The sequence below is a fragment of the Poeciliopsis prolifica genome, unplaced genomic scaffold (assembly GCF_027474105.1).
Source record: "Poeciliopsis prolifica strain line A6 unplaced genomic scaffold, Auburn_PproV2 SCAFFOLD005, whole genome shotgun sequence".
In the NCBI taxonomy this organism is placed as follows: domain Eukaryota; kingdom Metazoa; phylum Chordata; class Actinopteri; order Cyprinodontiformes; family Poeciliidae; genus Poeciliopsis; species Poeciliopsis prolifica.
In genome coordinates this window covers 18,566,678-18,586,218 of record NW_026562380.1, presented here as the reverse complement: position 1 = coordinate 18,586,218, position 19,541 = coordinate 18,566,678, and the positions used below count along the sequence as shown (strand labels likewise).

The window sequence follows — 19,541 nt, the reverse complement described above, 5'->3', positions numbered from 1 at the left end:
AAATTTAAGTTCAGGGATTTTTACTAAATGCCTTTCTTCACTTTGAACAATTTTGAAAGCATGATGATGATCAAATGTTTCCGCTTGGATACAGTTTTTGACACATAAAAACAGGTCAACATTTTTTAGCCTGACTTACTCACAAGAGAGCAAAACGGACTGGTTTAGCAGCCTTGCTCTCACGTCCCTAACTCTGGGCGATTCCTTCATTTTGCCCACGTCAATGTTATACACTGTTGTCTGCAGAAATGTGTAGAAATTCATCAATGCAGCATCATAAGAGAAATTAAACACAAAATGTGCTTTGAATAGCTCATCAAATGTTCCAAGAGAACTGTTTGTCTGGCATGGGATGAGGCACTTATCCATGACGATGTAGAAGCTGTCAATCTTTGCTTTTCTGACGCCCAACAGCAAGGAGGTATGGCTGCAGACCCCATTGTCCCCGAAGATGCTCCTCTAAACTGCAGCATGGCTAAAATTAAAAAGATATACACCAAACATTAGAAACAAAACATACAGCTTTACGATACATGACATAAAAAATTAATTTAAGTATGCCCAGACATCTTCAAAGCTGTCATTCAAACATCTGTATTTATGCATGTCTATAAAAGGAAATAGACAAATAATTTTGCATATTTTAAATTTCAATTACCTTATGAATGACAACAAGTCTCTCATCTGCATCACTTGCACTGATTTTTGGAGACTTCTGTCCTCCTGGTTGCGGTGGAAGAAGAAGTAACAGCGAGGCCATTTCTTGGTCATAGCCTGAGGACAAATTTATAAAAGTTTTCAGCTATAATATCAGAACTTTATGAATACTCTGAATAGTCAACTATCTTCAGATATATCCAGGTGCTTACTAGATGTGTTAGTGAGGTCATCGCTTTGAAGACTTTCCGCTGACTGCACCAAACTTCTCAACTCAGGTGGAGAAGTGAAACGCTTAGCCTCCTTGATGACATTTGGTTTGAAGAACACATCCCACTTCTGCAGCAGTCTGGATGAGGTTTCTTCACTGAATAGGAGACGGAAGTCTTGATCAATCTTTAATAGCATGTAGAAATCAAACCATTATAACAATGTAAAAATCCACATTTAAAGACTTCAGTTGAACACTTACCAATCCTTTTGTGTCCAGGAACCCCGGAATGTGGTCAGGATATATCATTTCTTCCACTGGCATCTTTAATAAGCTTGTGACGGTGCTCAAAAGTCTCTCTCATCTTCTGAAAGATCACGGACCTGTCTGTGGTGTGGTTAAGCAGAGAGATGGCCTCCTGGCAGGCATTCCCATCAAGCTGTTTTTCAACAATCACAGTTGTCTGTATATTTGGGCCTCCAGATTAAATGTAATTGGTGCTACTTGATGGCACAAGAGATCCTCTTTGAATCTTCCTTAGGACCGTTTTAAGACGCCATGAAATGTATCCAGTGCTGCTTGCTGCATCATAAAAGTGCTCCTAAAAAAAGAACAAAAATTAAATGCAAAATTACAGTTTTGAGTCACAAAATAAAAGAGCATGATTGATTGTAGAAAACAAACAAACAAACAAACAAACAAACAAAAAAAACATTACATTGCCTTTTTTGGTGTATGGATCCTTGAGGGATGCCTTTGTCACTATTCCAAAGGCATACTTCTCTCTGATTGCTTTTGTGGGGAGGTGCCTAACAGCAGATTTTAAATTGGTGATTAAACCTTTTTTTCAATTATTATACATAAATTAAATAGTGTAAAAACATACCCTTGTTCATCAATCACGTGAGCCACCAGTATGTTCACCATTTGTCTTCTTGTGGCATCAGTTAGGGTTTCTGTAGTTTCATACTCCTGCAGAATTTCTTCACCACCAGACTTGCTTTGTAGGACACCTTCAACCAGCTATAAAATGAACAATAAAAAAAGAAAAAAAAAAGGAAATATGCAATATGCAGATGACCAAAATACGACAAAACATGTCTGGGCATACAAAACAGAATTTAGAGGCAGACAAAAATATTGTTACATTTTTAGCAGACACTGAGTTATCAGGATTCTCAGTTTTTTGCTTCTTGCGTGGCATCTCATCCATTAGTATTGTTGATGTTGATGCATTTGAGTTGAAGCTTGAGTCAGAAGCAGATGACCATTCTGAGAACTCTGAAGAAAGACAATAGACATCAGTTACATTCTTTGGTAAAATCTGTATAACAGTTGATTTAATGTGCTGTGGTATCTCACCATCATAGCAGAAAACTGTCAGAACCACATTGCCTTGTCTAAGGAGGTCACTGAATATTTCTTCGTCAACTTCAGTATCTGTTGCATCTTTGTATGTAACTTTGGTATCAGGTGGCAGGCAAAATTGTTCAATGACTGAAAAAACAAGGCAAGATTTAGAGCCTAATTCTGTAATTAGCTGGATTTTTTTAAACTAACAGTTACTTGATATTGATCATGTGATTAGCATAAAACATATTAATGAAAATACAATTTTTACTTACCACAAATGTGTAAAATATGTGTTAAACAGACATACATTGAAAAGAATAATGCCCATGCCCCACACAGATGATAAATAAATAACAAACCTTTCTCATGAAACTGATTAAAGTCAAACGGCCCTTCTACTTCCTCCAACTTCACATACTTTTGCAGGTCACCAAACTTTACATGGATCAGCATTTTATTTAAGCATGGGATAAACCTGGACAAAGCAAAATAAGGTAAAGGTCAAGAGTTCACCTCACTGTAACTCTGCTATTGGTGTCACGTGACTTCGGCTCGTTGACGCTCCGCAGAAGCTAATAGTCGTTAGCTTACATTCACAAGGCCAAAATTATCATTTTAAACGGCAAAAACGTATAAGTATATTTTTTACGAGTGTATGGTCTGACAAAATATGTTTTGTAAGAATTACCATTATAATAATATCAGGTGTAAGTGCTACTAGCTACCAGCTAACATGTTGTGTAAAACTGTTGCAAAATGGACATATTCAGCTGCTTTTCATTATGTGGTAATTAGTAGAAATAGTCAAATCACTCACTCTGTCAATGTGATAGTGCTGGACAAAATATTTAGTAAGTTGGACACTTACCGTGTAGAACAGGAGATGAAGAAAATGGAGCCGTGTTCAGATTGAAATCAAACTGAAGCAGAGGGGAGGAGTTTATTTATCTCCCAGCAGAGTTAATTAAACACCAACGCAATCAACTCTGCGAAATAACCCCAACACTGGGCATCATTTAAATCGCTAAATGTTAAAAATACACTTACTGAGTTAAAATGAACTCTGACACGTTTAACCCTGAAATTTTAACACTCCAGTTTTTGCTGTGTAATACAACGCCATGCCACACTTTTTAGATCTGCTGATGGTTTTAAATTTTAACTTATCTCATGTTATAAGTTTTATTTTCATTGTCAGTTCGTAATGTTTGTAATGTTTCTTGTGCACACACATTATTCTGGACATTCACTATCTTTTGTAAACCAAAGAAGGGTTTTATTTTTGCAACAAAAACAAAAAGAATAAAAAAATGAACAGAAAAACACTGCCAATAATTACCAATAACTTGGCCGATAATTAATAAACGACCCATGACATCATTATGTATAGTTTTAAGCAAAAAAAAAAAAAAAAAAAAAAAAAAAAAAAAAAAAAACAGAACAAAACGATGAACATTTTAGTGCTGCACTTTTTAATGCTGTCCACTAGATGGCGCCAGAAGCCCAGGCGGCATTAGCATAGAGGGCGGGACTGAAGCAGCATCCGGGGACAGAATTGTCATCACGAACACACCTTATCATCCCGGCTCTCTGGATATGAACCTGCAGCCTGCTCTCATTGCAGCCCCCCTTCCTCTCCCTCTTCCTCTTCCTCCTCATCCTCCTCCTCCTCAGTTGCTGGACGGCTGTAGTGCGCACTGAGCAACGGCAGTGCGCAAAAGGGGGCGGCACGCACCTGGAGGGGACCCGCCCCGTAAAAGCCGGCTCCAGACTCTGTTCGGAGTTTCGGGCCGGATTGCAGGATGATGCTCTGACAGCATGAATATAGCGGACCGGGTGCTGGAGCTGGAGCTGCAACATGGGCGTGGGTCGAAACGAGCGGGATGTCATTTCGCGGGCATAAGACGGTAAAAAGGAGGAGCGCGCAGAAGGATCCGAGTTGTGGTCTGAGCTCGGGTTCGCCACACGCAGCACTTTCCGTTCCCTGACCGGAATGATGGAGAAGGGCGCGTTGCAGCAGCAGCAGCATCAGCACCAGCATCAGCACCAGCAGCCTCTGTCCAACAGCGCAGAGCGTCCGGCGGAGGACGTGGCCAAAATCCCCGACGAGGAGCTGCTGAAGTGGAGTAAACCGGAGCTGGTGCGGCGGCTGCGCCAGACGGAGACCGAGAGGAGGGCCGTCATCGTGGAGCACGGCAATCTGATGCGTGAGGTGAACCGGAGGCTTCAGCAGCACCTCACGGAGATCCGGAGTCTGAAGGTGAGGAGGAGTGGGGAAGGGGGTCCCGGGGGCCCCCTCAGGATTTTAACTCGTTTAGTTACAGGAGGAGCGAGCGAGCTGTCAGGGTGCACATCTGTGTGGAATATAAAAATAAATAAATGAAACGCTGCACATATATCCTGCAAAAGTATTTACACCACTTCAACTTTTGAAAGTATTAGTCTACTTCGTGATTTTTCAAATTCTCCTAATGCAATAATAAGAGTCGTGCATCTGTTACAGCCCCATTTGAATTAAAGCCATTTGAATTGAAGCCAGTGTAAGCAGACGTCAGAAGCGGAGAGATGTTGGTCAGAGTTGACTGTTAGAGGCTGTGGAAGGTTGGAGGCGAGGGTGGAGGTCCACCTTCCAGCAGAACACCCAGCCTGAGCACCTTCAGGGTGGTAAGAAAGGCCTAGTTGAAGTCCAGACCTCAATCTATTTCAGAATCTATGTGAAGCCTTTGAAGTCCAATCAGGATGAGCCTCATCTGCTTTATGGAGAAGAAAGGTCATAATCCATACAGACTGTCGTAGACTGCAAATTACATCAGTAAGTCCCTCCAGTTTTTCACAAATCCTCAAAATGTACACAAAATCAACACATTCCCACATTTCTTTCCTTACCTGAAGTCAAGTTATAATCTGTGACGGCAAAAAATGAAGAGCCACATTTGACATCATTACGTTCGCACCAATATAATAAAAAATCCTTACAAATTAGCGTTGCAAAATATGTGATTTTAATTGCAAAAGCCACCAAAACAATCAGAAAATCCTGGAGCGACAGCTATTTATTAATATTTTAACAGCTTAATTGGTTTTATCAATACATTCTGGCACAAGTGGCCCTTTTGGAACATTCACATTTTTGATAGGGCTCAAAATGACACAGAGTTTGACCCGTCTGGTCGGGATGTTTGTGAGCTGGTAGAGACAAACCCAAAAGGATCTGCAGCCAGAGCTGGTTGTAAGTGTTGGCTCTGGGGGACTGGAGTTGGATTTTAAGATTTTCTCTATACTTAAAAAAATGAAATGCACTATTTTGTGTAAATCTGTGATGTAAAATCTCAGATATATTGGGTTGTATCGGTCGGTCCCAACTTCCTGGAAGGGGCATCGGCTGCCAGTAACTTCCTGTTTTCCATCTGCCACCTGTCACAATCATACCTGTCATTTGCCCAAATAAGCTTTAAACTCATAAAGGATCGGTGGAATTCAGTATTGTAACATGTGAATCAGTGTTTCCCCCAGGGTGTTATAAGCCTGGCGGGCCACCAGGCTTTACTTGTGCCCCCACCAGGCTAAGCATTGGTTACTTATTAGTTTCCCATCTTTGCATTTTTTAAGACTTTATAGTTGGTGTTCAGGTGTTAATCTGAACTATGTTATCTTGGTAATTATGTTATCTTTCAATAACATAATTACCAAGTGATATTTTCGAATTTTCTGTCAATTTTAAACATTTTTCACCTCAAATACACGACGTGCCGCTGGATGAATGACTAACTTAGCGCCCAGCCACCAGGCTTAGTGAGTTTTCTCGCTAAGCCTGGTTTTGTACAAAATCCCTATTTGTACAAAACCAACACGACAACACAATAAAGTCTATCCATTTGAACATTGCATATCTTGTCATTGTAGTGAATTCAATTGAACATAAGTTGAAAAGAATTAGCAAATTATTGTCTTGCATTTTCATTTATGCTTTACACCGTGTTCCAACTTTATTGGAGTTGGGGTTGGAATAGGCCAGTGGCTGTATCACGACAAAGAGGCAAAATGTCTACTATTGGCTGCTTCCTTTCTGATGGTTTTTTTTTTTCTGTAGGTTGTTATTGATTCTCTATCTGGACTTATCTTGAGAAATGTCAGAACAGATATTTAATAGTTGGATCAGATATTAGCCGCAGCTTCAGTTTCACTTTAACAGTAAAATCCAACATTTGTCCTTGATCATTTTACCCAAACTGTTGAAAAGGTCAAACAAAATTGTCACTTGGATTTGAGAAAGTAGCTAAAAATATTAAGGCTTGTCTGTCGTCAAATGATCAGTCACAACAGAAATGTGCATGTCATTCTCTGCTTATCTGCTCTCTATTTGTGTGTGTGTGTGTGTGTGTGTGTGTGTGTGTGTGTGTGTGTGTGTGTGTGTGTGTGTGTGTGTGTGTGTGTGTGTGTGTGTGTGTGTGTGTGTGCGTGCGTGTGTGTGTATGCTGGATTTATGTAAACCAGGACGTGAACCAGAAACTGCAGGAGGACAACCAGGAGCTGCGGGATCTGTGCTGCTTCCTGGATGACGACCGGCAGAAGGGGAAGCGGGTTTCGCGGGAGTGGCAGCGCCTGGGCCGCTTCAGCTCGGGGCTGATGAGGAAGGAGGTGGCCGTCTACCTGCAGAAGTTAAAGGAGCTGGAGCAGCGGCAGATGGAGGTTGTCCAGGAGAATCTGGAGCTGAAGGAGGTGTGCTTCATGCTGGAGGAGGAGCGAGCCGCTGCCACAGCCGGAGGAGGGGCCCACACCCAGGGAGATCCCGGCTGCAGGAGCTCAATAGACAGCCAGAACAGCCTGTCTCAGCTCGGAGGGGGCGGGCCTACACCTGGCTTGCTGCGTGACGTTGGCGATGGGAGTAGTACCTCCAGCGCAGGAAGCACAGATAGCCCAGATAAACCCCACCACAAGTCACCTACTCTGAGCTCCAGTGCAAGGTCCTGGGAGAAACACAGAGATATGTGTGAATCTCCAGATAGGAGAAACAACTCAACCCCCGAGTACCAAACCTTCCCTCAGTCTTGCCGCCCCCGTGGTGGGTCCGTTATAAACCTAGCACCCTATGGATTTGGAGGACCTTGGGCTGAGAAAAACAGCAAATCCCCCACCAGGCTACCTTGTGACTCCAACTCCAAACCCTCCAGCTCTGAGCTACTAGCTCCAAAACAGTTTCTGATGTCAGGGCACGCATCAGCAGCCTGCATGAAGGGGTCGGCTAAGTCCAGCCCGGAGCTGAGTCAGAGGAGGTTCCAGGGAGACAATCTGGGGGCTGGCTGCAAAGGTCCTGAAGCTAAGCAGCCCACATCAGGGACCCTGGAGTACCTGAAGAAAGGCCGGGTGATTGTTGGGAGTCCAGAGTCTGTGCGGCACCACCATGATTACCATCACAGCCCTGGAGGGGAGAACAGCAAGGGAAGGCAGAGCGGGGGGTCCCCGGGCAGGGAGAGGGCTCAGAGGAGGGCTATTGGAGAAGAGATGAGCCCCCATCATCAGAGTTTGTACAATGGTAGGCACATTCACTCTCAATTCAAATATTACTATTACTGCTAAATTATTAGCACAGATTGCTATATTTATCATTAGAAGAGGTGCAATAATCAGGATTTTATATATAGTTTTCTCAGTTTTTGCAAAGCTTCAACCTGCCAATGCTAATATTGATTGATCCAGGTGTAAAGGAAGATATGAGAATACATTTATTGTCTTTTCTGCTATGATGGCCATTAATTCTGAATGACAAGATAAATAAAGCAAAACTATAAAACATATATATATATATACACATATATATATGTGTGTGTGTGTGTGTGTGTGTGTGTGTGTGTGTGTGTGTGTGTGTGTGTGTGTGTGTGTGTGTGTGTGTGTGTGTGTGTGTGTGTGTGTGTGTGTCTTCACGTATATGCTGATGGTCAAGTTGCACTCCTACAGGAATACTTTTCTCAGCTTTGTCTCTGCTCAGTCAGGAGCTGAGAGAAACAGCAGCAGCAGCCAGGAGCTGCTTACACATGCACATTATTGCCCTTGTGCCTTGTTATCTTATACGTTCTGGACTGTGGGAAAAAAATTAATGAAAAAATAACAGAACAAGAAACATATCGGCCTTCTGAGGAGTCCTTTCTTAATTTTGAAGCACAGAAAATGTCGATCATGGCCAGCAGCTGATGGCAGTTTGTCAAAGCAGAGCCATGGAAATGTCTCGATAGCTGCCTTGCAAATGGTTATTGTGAAAGAATGGGAGCTAAACATGGTGGCGCGTTTAGATCGTCCTGCTCGTTTGAACCTTAGTGACTTCAATCGACTGAGCCAAACATCTAAAACAACATACTAAAATATGTGGAAATGATATTGATCATCTTATGACATTAATATCAGTCTGCTTATATAATAACTGGAGTGAATACTAATCTGTTGTCATCATGTTTTCTGTTGTAGTTGCAAGTAAAGATGCATTCTGGAACTAGTTTTTGACTGGAATCAGACATGTTATGTCTGACTGACCAAATACATGAAAAAAGAAAAATCTCTTGCCAATCAGTAAACTCACCATGTGGTAAATTGGAGCTACCAGTTTGCACTGACAGTCGCAATCGTTTGTGTTACTGTTGTCACTAAGTGGAAAAAAATTCAGGAAGTTAAAGCGAAGTAACTTCAGAGTCGCTGAGTTTCTTAAAAATGTTGGAGGCTAACGGTACTGGTTCATTCAGGCTGCAAGCCTTCATGTCCTTGGACAAGACATTTCACCTGCTGGTGGTGGTCAGAGGGCTAGGTGGTCTGCCTCAGAGCAGCTGTGGCAGACGATGATGCTTACCACCGTCTGTGGACGAAAGGCTGAATTACCGATTCAGCTGTGAAGCACTTTGGAGTTCTCTGACGTGTTAGATCACCACATAAATGCCTTTTACCATTGAACGTTATTAAATTTCTCTTTTCATTCTAAAAGGGAAGGTTGATTTGGTCAGGATCAGAACTAAAAGTTCAAAGCTATAAGAAGAAAATAACAAAGAAGAAAACCGAAAGTTATGACAAATAGATACCGCAGAAGACTCACGCCAAACGCGCTATGTGAGTCAAAAATGTGTCTGACGTTGAATCCAGATGCCTGACATTTTGCTCTGCACTTACAGTTTCTTGCATCTGGATCTATGACTACCTCACAAGCAGACCTCAGTTTGTGAGACTAAAGGGAAGGACTGTGTGTCTGACATCAAGACGGTTAGTAACGTAGGAGCACTGCAGGGCACTGTACTCTCACCATTCCTTTTCTCTCCCATCATTGGCAGAAATACTCAGATGATTCAACAATTGCCAGGTTATCAAAGATGGACAAGAATGTGAGCACAGAGTTGGTGGACCGCTTGGAGGCATGGTATTGAAAAAAATAATAATCTCATGTAGAATTCTGGATAAAAAGTGTTAAATCCTGTTTCCGTCATGGGAGAAGAGGTGGTAGAATATAAATATGACACATTTTAAGATTTTCTCTACACTTAAAATAACTGTCATGAGTTTTGAATCGAATACGAGTTAGCATTTTTTTTTCCCTTTGGGATCAATAAAGGACTATTGAATTCGAATTTCTTTTGGGAGCATCGTTATTGTAAGTTTGTTGACAACTGGGCACATAAGCTTCTAGAAATGTCCTTCCAATCAGGTTTAGAACGTTGCATCCAGGGAGACACAGGAGCAAATGTGCCTTTGGATGTGCTGCCTAAAGGCACAGCATGAGCCTGGTAGTCATGTGCATCTTCAGAATAAAATCAGCTTCCAGATAGCTCGCAGTTGCTCTGGCATGCTGCACATTTTCATTTAATTCTGTCTTTTCCTATCTCTCACCGCTGTCGCCTCGTGCTTCACAGTAATCTGTTTGGAGCAGCGTGAAGCACAGAGCCAGACGGATATCGGTTCATAACCTATAGACCCTTGAGAATTACATCAGCTGTGCCGTGCTGCTAAGTAAATTCCCAACGATGCTCGCACATCTCCCTCGGTCTCAGAGCACCATCACCGCAGCCATAGATTGGGAATGAGTGCTGAACGTGTGTGTCTGAGCATCGGTTGTTCGTATTAGAGTTCTTGCAGCACAATGTGAGACATTCAGAGGACGATTACAGTTCGGAACGTGCAGTCCTTTCTGCTGTGGAGCAGGGGACAGGAGTTGTTGATCTGCTTTATTACAAAGGCTCTTAACAAGAAGTGCTAGGCCATTTCTCTGTGAAGAAAAGTGAAATTACCAGGCCTTGCCATCTAAGCAAGGAGTAGTTCATAACAGGTATGCCACGACTATTTTATTTTTAATAAAATAGGTTATTAAAAATGCAGTGAAGTAACTATTGGACTGGTAGTGTTGAAGATAAGTTTTCCCTGTGTGGGGACAAGCCATCAAAAATGCCGGAATGAAAATAAAGGATCCTCTAGACTCAATACATAAAACGGAAATATTGAATTATTTCTTGTGCGGCCCGGTAGTAATTGGACCACGGACCGGTACCGGTGGTTGGGGACTTCTGCTGTAAAGCATTTTGATTAGCCTTGCTGCTGAAAATGTGCTACATAAATAAAATTACCTTCACCTTTACCTCTACATCCCCTTCCAACATACTTAGTACACAAAATGAAACACCCAGCGTAAATATTTTATGAAATGGTTTCTATCAGCAAAGAGTGAAACCATAGATGTGAATCATCGTATTAACAAAATCAATCATTGTCCAACATATATTGCATTTAATCTATAGGTGTCAATGGTTTTCTATTGCCTTTCAATATGTCCATTGCTCCTGCACAAGAAGATACCCATCTTCTGATCTTCATCTGTCATCCTTCCTGCTTTCATGTCTTTTTTTCACATGGCTCTCTTTCTTAGCGACCCCACCTTTGAGAGCGGCTCCTCTCCTCTCGGTGCCGCCTTGCATGCAGCTAATGTAAATCTTAATCAGGAAGCCTCCATCACAGTCCAGTACCTTTACAAATGAAGGGTCTTTAACTTTGAAGGTCTGTCTCCACTGCAGTCGGTGTGCTAAATAATTCAATGGGCACCAAGTAACTTTCCTTTCTTCTTCTGCTTATAACAGTTCGTGCTTTTACGAAACAATTGACCTTGAGATGAGGAAAGACAAGACTATTAGCCTCCAACACGTATGTCAGATTGAAACAGTGGTGGTGCTGAACTACCCTAACCTCCACCAAGATCTGTCCCCGGTCCCCACCCGTCTCACTAACTGGCTCAGGTTGTTCTGCAGTGGCCAATGCACTCTTGTTTTACAGGCTTGCAGGCACAATGGAGAAAAGACATGAATGAAGCGCCGTGATCGATGTGTTGATGCTGCTGGGAAACCACTGCACATAATAACCAACAACATAAGCTCAGGCGCCGAGGTCAGTTCTGTTAGTCAATGACATTGTTCTGTCATTGACTAACAGAACAATGAATGATGCTCCACTCCACAGCGCCACAAGACACAAACAGTGCTCCACAGCATGTTTGGATTATTTCAAAATCAAAAATAAATTTTTGAACCCAAGGGGAAATTAACGAAGTTGTTTAATGATTTAAAGGAATTTAATTTGTTTTGAACGTTAATCTAGACATGTTCCTCCCCATTAATTTCCTTTTGGACTTGTGTGATGAGGCATCAGTTGATTGTCCTCGACCAATCAACTGATGGACGAGGACATCAGAGTAATTTGTGCTGCCTAGTGGTTAGTTTGGCTCAAACAGCAGCAAAGTGCATGGTGGGTGTATGCATACAGTGAGGCACAGACACTTGCATGTAAATGCAACATAGAAGCTGCGCTTCAGTTCTGTAGCTGAGGCCTAGCGCAAGTGTAGTTTATGGACGAAATGGAAAATACATTTCTGGTCTCAACAAATGGGTGGCAGAATGCACCCTGGGATTTACATCTTGTTTCTGTGTGTGACAAAGATGACAAATTTTCAGTCTCTTGTGTGGACACAAGAAAGAAAGTCAAGTGGCTCATCAAATGCTTATAATATGCCTAAAAATGTTATGTAATATGAGTGACTGTGTGCTCATGGTGTGTGTGTGTGTGTTTCTATTTCTGTGTAATTTATGATTGGAGGTCCTGTATTAAAGACAGACATGCTAACTAGGCCAGCAGCTGCTTCCCTGCCATTTTATCTCCCGTCAGCTTTGAAGTCCCTTTTTATCTTCAATTATGCCAACCCCAGACCTGCGTTGACCACCTCACACACACACACACACACACGCACACATGCACACACTCCAGTCATACACACATGCAAATGCTCCAAATGAAAATATCTTGGTAAAAAAAACGAACAGATGGGAAACAATAGTGTCCAGGTGTCAGCCTCAAGCATGTTCCTCTGTCATGTATTCAAATTAATGCCGTGCTGTATATGCACTTTGTATGAAAGTGTGTCTGTGAAGGATATGAATTGGACTCGTCGTCCTCTTACTAGAGTGAATGTGTCCTTTGATGGTGGACTGAGTGCTTCATCCTTATTTAAAGACACAAACCATTTCTTCTTTGTCTTGGTGCTGTTTGATGAGATCTGCTGAACACTTTTATCTGGCCTGTGTGCAGTGATGTGATTCATATATCCTGCAATAATTCCTAACAGCTGCAAGACTGTGTGAGTGGTCGGTAAAACTAGAAGAGTGCTGTATGAATTTACCATTCAGTCCTGTTATGACTGCATACTGTGTACATGTTGCCTGAGTTTACTTGTGAGATGTTATTTGTGATAGCACCTGTCCTTGTGTTAAAATAACAAGAACGAATGGAATTCCTAGAGATAGCAGAATATTTGTAGAAAAGATGTTAAGTTACTTAGTAAAAAACGCAGCAAAACAATCTTTTCCATAGTGAGTGAATGTTCAAAATGTTCGTTCAGATGTCCCAACTTTCGATATTCGACGTTCAGACAGAGTTCGTCCTCTTCTTAAGTCATGCCTGTTTCTCCATCTATCAATGTGCTTGACAGACACAATAAGATGCACTGAAGCAAAACAGAATACACAGCTGTGAACCAGACCATAATCCTGCCCAGTATAAGAGAGAGGGAGACAGTAGAGTGTGTCTCTCTGACAGGCGAGACCTTTGGGACACAAGCAGAGGCGTAAGCAGGTCACCGAATGAATAAGAGTAGGCTGAGTGTGTAACACATGGATTGAGTGGTGGAGTAACACAGGTTCATCCAGAGAACCTTTTTACTTGTCAGGCTACGTTTTGTTACTGTCTTCAATCGGAGCTGTGACACATTCTAATTGTTGCTTGTGGTGATTTTTACAGCACTGGTATCTGCTGGCTGCTGCACCAATTCCTGTCGGACTGTAAAGCTTTGGGACAGGTAAGCCTTCTCCACACTGAAACACTGAAAAAAAATACCACGCAATAGAAGTTATTTAAAACTGCTTACACCATCCGGTTCATGGTTTGATAAAGGGTAGACTTTCCCTTTATCTAAAGGACTGAGACCTCCAATACCACATGTGAGAAACACGCTCCCACGATCATGTAGTGATTCCAACTGGCCACACGATGGAGCCAAATCATCATCTATCTTGGCCACTCAAATTGTGCTTAACTTGACTTCTCTGTGTAATTTCTATCAACTTTAAAGGGTTTCATCTTGATTGTGACTCATTGCCACAAATTCACAATTAAGTCCTTTTTTTTAAGATATCTTAAAATAATTGAATCCTGCACCTCCAGGTCAGTTGGGGGTGCAGCTTTGCAGTTTCTTCAGTTGAAACAAGAAACAAGAAGAACTGCAACAGGAAGTCTTATTTTTTCCAATATGGGAAACAAATTGTGGTGCTTTTCTTCTCCAAATGAAAGGCCATCCACTCCTTTCTATTCTTTTGAGTAACAATATGAGTACATTTCTTGGTTCTTTAGGATTAAAAGTCATTATTAATATGATTCTTGTCATAAGTTGAATAACTTTTGACATGCTTTATTGTCAGTATAGTTACATCTTGTCTGACTCTGTCTCCAAATAAAAGAAATGACATTTTTGAACAGGTGAGAATCATTTCCCTACTCTGTTGTAGTAGCCTTCTGATGGAACCAAATCCCCATGTACAATTTGAGCCAGCAAGACATCTAACATTATACTGAAACTGTGTTTCAACTGAGTTCTGTGTTTTGAGGCCAGTCCATTTCAACTTTAAACTTTAAAATAATGTAGGTTTGTTCCCTCAGGCCACTTGGGGTCACAAATTTGAAGCTTCTTTAAAAAGGAAGAAATGAATATTTAATGTGCAGTTAGTGTTATGGGCAGAACATATCAGCCCACTGCAAAGACACAACCCTGCTTTCTGTTGAGTCCACAAATACGTTGAAAACAGTTGTTTGTTACCTTCTTGTCTTTCAGCTTTGACGCCTCCTGACCAGGACACGCCTGTTGATCTGATGCTGCTCTGACAACACACACAACTGAGACATGTGTGTTGTCAGAGGGGGGGACGGACTAACGCTTAACGGGGTGGATAAATAGTTGAAAATGAATCGGCGTCAAACAAAGACGCTGAAGAATGAAACACGGCCCCTGAGAGGTGAAACTCTGGAAACACACATTCTGCCCTTTCTCCTGTTGCTGCTAATGCTACTATGCACGACGACGAACAACGATAGATGTTGTTCGTCATGTTGGATAGGTGAGGACTTATCCCTCCTTTGCCAAAAGAAAGAGAAAGAAGTGACTGAAGCTGCTCAGAATCCTTGTTGCCAACAATATGGTTCTACCTCTTTTGAAAGAGAGCATCCTCTTAGAAGACGCTCGGTACGAGAAGCAACGTCTGATACTAGCACTGAAGGTCAAAAAGAGCTGGCATTCGAAACACTGAAAACACCCAAGTCCTAAATGTGGCTCCTGCTTTGGAACAAAACATACTTTTAAAGCACAAACTCTAATTCAAAGGATATTTTCTCTTGCTATATTGGCCATCATCATCAGGCAGGTTCAATACTTTTGTCCTCTAACAATAGATGATGGAGAAGTTGGTGCAGGAGCTTTCAAAAAGACTGGCGGTGTAAGGACAGGGGAAGTGTAAGTGTGGATTAGTGCGAAGCTCTTATCTTAAAATCATAAAATATTGTTCAGCAAAGCCATCTTGCTACTGTAATCAATCAACCCATTTGTAGCTTGTAAGCAGATCCTTAGATGCAGCCTATAGCTCACGATGCTCCTTAAACATATTAATAGAGTCTTATTAATATGCAACACTCTGTGGCTATGTTAACTATTTTATTGTTCATAAACCAATCTGTCTGATAATGTTAGTATACATTTTAAGAATTCATTATTTTCCTAAACATTATTGGGTATTTATTACAACCCAAAAAAATGTATGTAAATTTGGAGATCCATCCACACATTATGTCAAACTCTACGAGAGACTTGGTGGCTACGTCCAACAGCCAGAGGAGGAGAGGCGAGGTACGCCCTGGACAGGGTGAGAGTATTTGGTGAAGGTATTGATTACAGTGTACCCACATTTTCAGGTTTGGTCATTTACGGGCAGTTCGGTCAAATATATGATCAATATGCAGAGCGTGAATGAATAAGACATCTGATGTATACAAATCTACCAACTAATGAACGTGAGCTTTCCTTTTCAATTGCAGTATTGCATACACTTATACCAGGATGACGACTTCAATATAATATTTGTGCAGCACATATTGTGATGTCGATCCTATAGAGCAACTAATAAAATGAAAGGTCATGATGAAGGGATCGAATGTTCAAAATGTAATTCAAAAGTTTACAATTTTGATCTCTCAAAGAGGATTTCAAAGCCTAATTTTGGGACTAATCTCTTAATCTGAAATAGGGAAGGAATTCAAAGTCTTAAAATAAATTGGACCCATTAACTTCCACCACCAGAACCACCGTTGAAGAAAGATCTAAAGTTCCTGACTGTCGTCCAAAGTTGAGTAGTTTACTGTCACTTAAGGACAGTAAACCACAGCTGCCAATTGCAGCTTTACAGAAAAATAGACAAATTTGCTTACAATAAAAGCAAAAAACATTTTTGGTAAACAAATCTAGAGGATGACCTGTCGGCATGAGGATAGCTAGTAAGAAAACTTTATTGTTTTCATACATTCTTCAGACTAGAGAGGAGAATAAAGATGTCAACATTTTTCTGTAACTAATTACTTTTTCCATTCACACTTTTGGAGGTTTATGGGCTTCGTGAGAATTAAAGCTGCAGTACGTAACTTTTATAAAAAAAAATAAAAAAAACATATCCTCACACATTTGTAACATGTTTGGGACAAATAATCGGTGAAAAACAACCGAGCTCCTCTCACGTCTCTCGGTGCTTCCAGTGTTAACGAGAAACAACTAGTCAGAGCGAGGAGGAGAGTCTCCGCTTAGAGCTGTCAATCATCGCTCCCTCGCTCCCCTCCTTTCTCTCCGCTACAGTTCAGCTTCAGAGCCTGTTGTGAATGCTAGGGACATTTAGCATGGCCACCAATGACAGCGGATAAACGGTTTTCTTACATAGGAGAGTCGTTTCCCCGCCATTAGCACATTTAGCAGCGCATTCATGGGAATGATTGGCAGTGCTAAGACACTCCTCCTGGCTTTGAGTGGGTGTTTTTCACTGGGACTGGGTGCATTTCTTCAGACAGAAATAGCAGCACAATCTTTTCACAGATTACCTGCGTCATATTATACTGCCACAACATGGTGATAATTACAAATATGTAAAAATCTTTGATAAAAGTTACATAGGGCAGCTTTAATTAATTCTGAGGAGGTCACGAACAATGACCTTTAGTAATATGGGAATGGTAGTGAGATAGGAATACATACCCCTTCAGCTTATGACCTGCATCTGATCTCTGTTCAATTCTTATAAAGCTGCCATCCATAATTGTTACTGCTTTATTTATTCCCTAAGCCTAACTTCATACTTTCTGGATGTCAAATTCAAACCATATGTATTTTTGTATAGCACAAGTAGCAAAGGATAAGTACAAAGTTATTCTTGCAGATTAAAAATGAGGGTCGAAATCACACCATGCAATTTCCACCAATAAAATGAGACTTTCTGATAAAGTCATAGTTTGTGTAAAATGACCAACGCAGAGCTGTTCCACATAATGAAATATAACAAATATTACCAGCACACGTTACCTTCAGTTCTCAGAGAATGGATGTGAGATTGAAAGGTGTGTGTACGACTTCTACAAATGTAGCATGAAGTTATGAGCACCTTACTCTGCTGTTTCCAACAGGGTTATAAATTTGTTTGGAAATATTCTTTTTTTTTTTTTTAAATGAAGATCTGCTCCTACGTCAACAGTGCTGCAGTATTATAAACTTTGTGTCAGCTCTCATTTCGTGGTGCTGTGCTTGTGTGTGCGCCATTTTGTGCACCTCTGGGTCAGTGACAATGTACCGTCAGCGACGTTTTTATAAATAGCAAGCAACGCGACATGTAACTGGACAGCAATTATCTGTTGTGCAATTCAGCGTGTAATTCAACATGTTACAGTTCATCTTTTGAGTTACTCTATCTTCTACTTTCATTTATTTCTCCATTAACTCCTGCTTGTTGAACAAAAGAGCGCAGCTCTTTCTTTCGAAAAAGCGAGATTGTACAAAAGTTCTTTGTGCTGCAAGAGCTTTGCTCAAGATGTTGGTTCCAAAAAAGAACACCGTGCCAACATATTTAGAACTCTGTAAGAGTAAAAAAAATAAATTGCAGCATATATTCCTTCAGTAAATTTCTTTAATGAAGGTTTGAAATCCACCTTGTGGAGAGGCGTTTTCGCAAAGTGGGGTTCTATTAAGAGACCATGAACAGTAAATATTCTACCTGCAGTACATAAGCCAGTAGCTTTTTCATCAAATTCAGGTAGTAAGAACACATGGGGGAAAAAAGAAATCCATACTCAGCCCCGATGTGATGAAGTTTGCCAAACCATTTAAACAGGCATCATGTCTGATTACATAAATGTCTGTTATTCACAGCAACCATCTTGGAGCGTATATTGATCTGCCGAAAAGACACTCTCACTTCATGTTGCTAGACAGAACTGTTCCTATTTTATGAACTATTTATTTACATGACATGAATAAAAAATACGCTTTATCGCCAAGTGTTTACTGTTAGAAATAAAAGAGCCTTTCTACCATAGGTGAGACTCTTTTTCAATGTGCGTCGACACATGAAGGTGTGAAACTTTTTCTGGCAACAGAAAAAGCTGCAGAGGAGAAGTTTTACTGTTTCAAACAAAACAAAAACTAGGTGTCTCTCTTTGCCTACAGTGCGCATAGACTGCCAGGTCACGGACTTACTGGTCAAAAACTCTTAACAGAGCCCCGCTTCAATATGGCGAAACAGTGACTCAAAATGTAGCATGCCTATTATTAAATTAGCTTCATTTACAGGAAGACTTTGTTGTAAACAGGCTTCTGTGAAATATATGAAATATTTATCGACAGTCTCTCCCATGCACTTTTGTCCCCATAAAATTCTTCACCTCGCTTTGCGACAGAACCACGTTGAATTTTTCCCCTCGCTGGGATCCATGTTGGATGAATTCAGCGCTCCACACAGAAACGCTTCTAAAGTCTGAGCCTGTGATTTATTCATTTGACAGATAAAGCACAGCTACAAGTTATTACGGCCAAGAATAATTGGCCTTAAGTCTTGGAAATGTCATATGACAGGAAGTAGCTTCTAAAGCACCTAGTTTTCCATCTCCTGAAGAAAAGGCAAATGGTTCATTTATTTATAAGCGGAAGGTTTTGAGGCATTTTACACTGAAAAACATAATTCTGATCCTGTCTGGTGACATTGATGCGTAGTTTTGAGAAGGAATGCGACGTTTTTGTTGGACCATGTGAAATCATTGACAATAATGTATGTGCAGAGACCCGTAGATAGACGTATAATCCTGAGGCAACACAGTATAACCTTCTGACTCTGTGAAACGTTGTTTTTGTAGATTTGGTGAAACAAGCAGGAATTACGATATATATTGAAAGACATGTTTTTAAAGTTTAATAGTAGTAAATCTGCTTTTATATAAATATTTACTTACAGCCATTATTTTTGACTTGTTGGTATTATATAATCACAATTATATATCCAGAGATCTATGTATGATATATGCTAATAAACTATCTTTATGTAGAAAATGGCTCACTAATTCCTAGTTATTGTGTGTTGGTGTGGATGTGTGTGTAATACACTAAAGATAATTAACAGGAATGACATTAGAATGTTATTGCAAAGATCAAGACATTATATAGATTTTTTTTCCAAGTATTTTAGTG

General features: G+C 40.8%; 1 protein-coding gene and 1 long non-coding RNA gene across 2 annotated transcripts; one reads left to right on the top strand and one right to left on the bottom strand.

Moving 5' to 3' along the window:
- Positions 1-675: 675 nt before the first annotated feature.
- Positions 676-3,219, bottom strand: LOC129359655 (uncharacterized). Its single transcript, XR_008605933.1, has 8 exons — positions 2,581-3,219; positions 2,231-2,365; positions 2,016-2,149; positions 1,755-1,891; positions 1,587-1,677; positions 1,130-1,469; positions 870-1,024; positions 676-774 (listed from the first exon to the last, which is right to left on the bottom strand). It is a non-coding gene; the product is annotated as an uncharacterized LOC129359655 (long non-coding RNA).
- Positions 3,220-3,972: 753 nt separating this feature from the next.
- LOC129359650 (coiled-coil domain-containing protein 85A-like) lies at positions 3,973-19,354 on the top strand. The gene is made up of 4 exons (XM_055029429.1): positions 3,973-4,481; positions 6,716-7,754; positions 13,526-13,583; positions 14,613-19,354. Exons 1-4 carry the CDS (start codon positions 4,215-4,217, stop codon positions 14,626-14,628), a joined length of 1,380 nt encoding a protein of 459 aa, XP_054885404.1. The 5' UTR covers positions 3,973-4,214; the 3' UTR covers positions 14,629-19,354.
- Positions 19,355-19,541: the final 187 nt, after the last annotated feature.

Excerpts from the sequence above, each read along its gene's own strand:
- LOC129359650 (XM_055029429.1), top strand. The coding sequence starts at position 4,215 with ATGATGGAGAAGGGCGCGTTGCAGCAGCAGCAGCATCAGCACCAGCAT. Across the intron at positions 4,482-6,715 it reads CGGAGATCCGGAGTCTGAAG|GACGTGAACCAGAAACTGCA; the intron begins GTGAGGAGGAGT and ends TATGTAAACCAG. Across the intron at positions 7,755-13,525 it reads TCATCAGAGTTTGTACAATG|CACTGGTATCTGCTGGCTGC; the intron begins GTAGGCACATTC and ends TGATTTTTACAG.